A 5,127-nucleotide genomic window follows, 5' to 3' on the forward strand; every position below is an offset into this window, starting at 1 on the left:
AGGCAATCCATTCACCTCAGCCTCCCAAAGGCGCGGGATTACAGGCTGAGCCACCGAGCCCGGCTACCTGCACGTTCTTCAGACCAAAAGGAGGTCGCCAGGCATTGCTTCCAGAGGACCTCCAGAGAACCGAGGTACTGCCTCCTGCTGGCCTACGGAGGCCACACCACGTCCATGCTCTTGGTTTCATTTTAATAGATGGTTACTGAACACACACATAGATGTTATGATGCAGTTCAATGTCAGAGAGAGGGCAGCTCTCTTGCCCTGTCTTCCAGTGACAGGTTTCATGCATGTGGACTCTGCAACTCAGAGGAGTCACAGGTGCCGATAGATCTCTTGGAGAGCAAAGTCTTTCCCCCCCATCAGAAAGAGGATGCTGACTTCCAAGTTCTTTGTTTATCAAGGGTATTTGAGTGTCAGTGGCTTTCTGCTTGATCACAGTTGTAGAGTGTACATCTTTGCTCGATACCTGTTTGTTGGACAGATGGATTTAAAATTGTCGTCTAAGGGTGAGCATCTTGGAAGATGTATGATGCTTTTCCTGACATCTCTCTGAACATTAGCCACTTTGTTTAGAACAAGTGTGTGTGTGTGTGTGTGTGTGTGTGTGTGTGTGTGTGTGTGTGTGTGTACGTGTACACAGTGATGGGGAGAAGTTGCCTTTAGTATGTATTGCTTTATAATCTAGGCACATCAGTTTTTGATGGAAAATTCATCATTTTCCTGATGTGTAAAGATGGACATTTTGCCTGTAGTATGTAGCCAGTCATTGGAAAGATGACTATGTTTGTCTGAGTGAGTTGGAACTCACGCGTCTATCTTATATCAACATGTCCACGTCTTCAAAATGAAGTGGGATGTATAAACATATTTTCAGAATGTGTAATAAGTGAAGATGTGTTAGTCTTTTTAGTATGCATAGAAAATATGATATTACAGCCTGTGTAGTCAGGAGTGTAGCTTTGCTGTATCACAAGGGTGGGTTCTGGGATCACCCTTGATGCCTGGCTGTGCCACTTATTGACCTTGGCTGAACTGTGCACCTCTGTGGACCCAGCTTCCTCCCTTGTAAAACAGCTGCCTGGTTGAGCTTTAGTGGGGATTAGCGACCGTGACATGTCTGCAGTGGCGATTCAGCACATAGTAAGCATTCACAGAATGCTAATACTCCCTTTCGTTTTAACTGAAAATATGAGAAACTGGAGGTTTTTTTTTAGCTTTATCGAGATACAATCAAATACCATGCAATTCGCTCATAATAAAGAGATTTGAACTTAAAGATTTGCACGGGAAATGTATTTGCCCTTGTCTGCAAATGCTGTCCTGGTTGTCATGATATCGTGCCCTCCTCTTCCTCCCCATTCCCCAACTCCCCTCACCCTCCTTTATACAGCCATATACACAGACACATACATACACACCTTCCTACACACATGCACACACACACACATGTTTCCCTAGACCTGGAATGGACCTCTTTTTCTTTAAAAAGAATCCAAAAGGGCCGGGCTCCGTGGCTCATCCTGTCATCCCGGCACTTTGGGAGGCCGAGGCAAGTGGATTGCCTGAGCCCGCGGGTTTGAGACCGGCCTGGGCAGCTTGGTGAGACCTCTTCTCTACAAGAAGTCAAAAAACTGAGCCGGCGTGGTAGCCCACGCCTATAGTTCTGGCTACTTGGAAGGCTGAGGCAGAAGGTTTGCCAGAGCCCAGCGGGTTGACGCTGGGGTGGCCGTGCGCGTGTCACTGCACTCCAGCCTGGGTGACGGAGTGAGACTCCAACTAAAAAAAAACCCCAAAAGCTAAAAGGCTCAAAATGTAATTGAAGAGCAAGTAGACGACTTTTAGAATAAACACTGACAGTTGTTCATGGCTTTGTGGGGCTCATGGGGACCCTTGCAGCGAGGCAACAACTGTGTTTTCCATTTGTGACTTTTCTGCAGGAACTGCTGCCATGTCCCACCAACCTCTCAGCTGCCTGACTGAAAAGGGGGACAGCCCCCACAAAACCGCAGGAAATGGACCCCCCAACCTGGCTCACCCCAACCTGGACACGTTCACCCCAGAGGAGTTGCTGCAGCAGATGAAAGAGCTCCTCACGGAGAACCACCAGCTGAAAGGTGGGCACGCAAGCCCTGGCTTCTCCAGTCATCTGGGGCCTTCGAGAAGCGCTATCCCTTTGTAATGAGGTTGGTAGGTGAGCTCCCTTCTCTCAGTGTCTCCAGGGGAAAGCAGAGCACAGGACTTAGTTTCTGGTAAGGCTAAGACTGTTTCTGTTGTTGACCTTTGGATACAGGGAAGGATACGGTATTCTGAGTGTCTCAGGGAAATGGCATAATGACATTTAGCCCATTTAAAAGGTAAAAGGGGGCAACCCCCTTGAGTCCTCTCCCACTGTGGGAGTTTTTCTGTCCTCTCAATACATCCTGCTTTAAAAAACAAAAAAAAGGTAAAAGGGCTGAGCGTGGTAGCTCACCCCTGTAATCCCAGCACTTTGGGAGGCTGAAGCGAGAGGATTGCCAGAGCCAGGGGTTCAAGACTAGCCTGGGCAACTTGGCAAGACCTCGTCTCTACAATAAGTCGAAAAATTAGCCAGGCGTAGTGGCACATGCCTATAGTTCCAGCTACTTGAAAGGCTGAGGTGGAAGGATCGCCTGAACCCAGCAGGTTGAGGCTGTGGTGACCACAAGCATGACACTGCACTCCAGCCTAGCCAACAGCATGAGACTCAAAAAACAAAAGGAAAAAGGAAGAAAGTCTCCTGGGATTACAGAGGAAGACCTAAATATTGCCTTACTAAGAGAAAACACTCTGGTGTCTTAAGCCATAGCTTTCGGCAGGACCAGTGTTTGAATCTAGGAGTGATAAGAATGTCCTCAGCACCCCCCGCCTTCGTTATTAAATAGATATTTGTGTTGTCATGGCAGTACCTAGGTTTTATTTTCTTGGGACTTCTAAGGACTAAATGTGACATTAGACCCACTAGTGCTTTCTGGAAGCAAAAACCATTCCCCTTACTACAGTGTTTTGCCTGCTGACCCTTGGGTCCAGGCCAGCCATGGCATCTTCAGGTTCAGAGCCCCGTGTGAGGTGGTCTGGGGGGAGGTGTGATTCATCCAGTGATGTCCACTCTCCTGGTGTGCTACTCCCTCACCCTGACTCTTATGCAGAAGCCATGAAACTCAATAATCAAGCCATGAAAGGGCGGTTTGAGGAGCTTTCAGCCTGGACGGAGAAACAGAAGGAAGAACGCCAGTTTTTTGAAATACAAAGCAAAGAAGCCAAAGAGCGCCTAATGGCCTTGAGTCATGAAAATGAGAAATTGAAGGAAGAGCTGGGAAGACTAAAAGGGAGATCAGAAAGGCCATTCGAGGTGAGCAGACTGATCAGTTGTGACTTTATTCTCTCAGCGTTTGCAGTAGAATCTTATTTGTCTAGACTCCTAGATCAGAACCTTTCAGGGCTCGGTCTGGATTGGTATTTTGCATAGTCTTGGGAGAAGTGTTTTTGCTGAAAAGATTGGCTGCATTTTAAGGGTCATGTGTAATCTCTTTTGGGGGAAAGAAATTTACAAAGCTTTGATCATATCGATTATAGTCAAAAGAATATTGAGCTGGGCACGGAGACTCAAGCCTGTAATCCCAGCACTTTGGGAGGTCAAGGGAAGAGGATTGCCTTGAGCCCAGGGGTTCTAGACCAGTCTGGGGAACTTGATGAGACTTCGTCTCTACAATAAATCAAAAAAATTAGCCAGACTTGGTAGCATGTGCCTTGTAGTTCCAGCTACTTGGAAGGCTGAGGTGGAAGGATCACCTGAGCCTAGCAGGAAGAGGCTGCGGTGGCAGTGAGTGTGCCACTGCACTCCAGCCTGGGTAACAGGGAGGCTCTGACTCAAAAAAAAAAGAATATTGAGGTTATACATCAATGTTTTGTATTCATTCTAGGCAGACGGACCTCTGCCTAGAACCTTCCATCATTAGTTTTTAGTTTATGTATTTTTTTTTTTGAGTTGGAGTCTCACTCTGTCGCCCAGGCTGGAGTCCAGTAGCATGCTCACAGCCACCTCTGCGTCAACCTACTGGGCTCCAGTGATCCTTCTGCCTCAGCCTTCCAAGTAGCCAGGACCACAGGCATGCGCTACCATGCCTGGCTAATTTTTGATTTATTATAGAGATGAGGTCTCACCAAGTTGCCTGGGTCTCGAACCCACGGTCTCAGGCAGTCCACTCGCCTTGGCTTCTCAGAGTGCTGGGATTACAGGCTGAGCCACCGAGCCCAGCCTATGTTTTTTTGTTTTTGTGGTTTTTTTTTTTACTTTATTATAAAGATGTGGATACCAGTCAGGATCAGGGACATGTGGAATGTATGTGCAGGTGAAGCTTGGGCCTCCAGCGGGTCCTCACTTCCTCTGGTTTAGGACCAGGTGCTCTTTGTGTTGTTACGCCTTCCCACCTCCCACCTTTGGTATAAAACTATGTTTGAAAAAAATCAATTGCTCAGAATGTTTACATATTGACCTTCTCCTTTTACTCAGTCTAAATGGAGATTATTATTCACTTTATATTTTCCTTTTAGAAAATGGTTTGGCAAACGTCACGCTGGGGTAGTGAGGCCCTTGGGCTGCCACAGATGGGGAGGGAAATGGACACATTTTTGTTGACCCACAGAACCTCGAAAGTGTGCTCATAACTGAGAGTGTATGTCAAAGATGCTAGTGACAAAACAAACCTGAATGCATTTGAAGTCTCCGCCAACAGTCCAAGGCCCTCTGGGTGCTGTTCATTTAGGAGGACATCTGCTGTCCATTTCCTTCCAACCCTGGCACTTAACACCCTTTGGAGATGGAGTGTTGGGTTGGTTGAGGAAGAACTTATTCCGGATTTCAGTGGTTTTTCTTGAGACTCTGTCTTGAACTTTGTTGATCTCAAGTTTGTTGATCTCTAGTTTCTTGAATGAGTAAGGAATGAAAACAAAGAAATAAGCCGGCCTCGGTGGCTCAGCCTGTAAACCCATGCCTTTGGGAGGCTGAGGTGAGTGGATTGCCTGAGCCCGTGGGTTCGAGACCCGCCTGGGCAGCGAGACCTCATCTCTACAATAAATCAAAAAATCAGCCGGGCGTGGTAGCGC

General features: G+C 47.3%; 1 protein-coding gene across 2 annotated transcripts in view; it reads left to right on the forward strand.

Annotated features, from left to right (window-relative positions):
- OPTN (optineurin) overlaps positions 1–5,127 on the forward strand; it is a 51,261-nt gene that overhangs the window by 3,317 nt on the left and 42,817 nt on the right. Inside the window, exons 2-3 of one of the 2 annotated variants that reach the window (XM_008070273.2) lie at positions 1,944–2,120; positions 3,171–3,373. In XM_008070273.2, the coding sequence (XP_008068464.2) occupies positions 1,944–2,120; positions 3,171–3,373 (380 nt within the window). Of the gene's footprint in view, positions 1–1,943; positions 2,121–3,170; positions 3,374–5,127 lie in introns of those variants that run through there. The other variant, XM_021718685.1, reaches the window with a different exon arrangement.

Source organism: Carlito syrichta, unplaced genomic scaffold (assembly GCF_000164805.1).
Source record: "Carlito syrichta isolate Samal-C Ts95f unplaced genomic scaffold, Tarsius_syrichta-2.0.1 Scaffold313265, whole genome shotgun sequence".
In the NCBI taxonomy this organism is placed as follows: domain Eukaryota; kingdom Metazoa; phylum Chordata; class Mammalia; order Primates; family Tarsiidae; genus Carlito; species Carlito syrichta.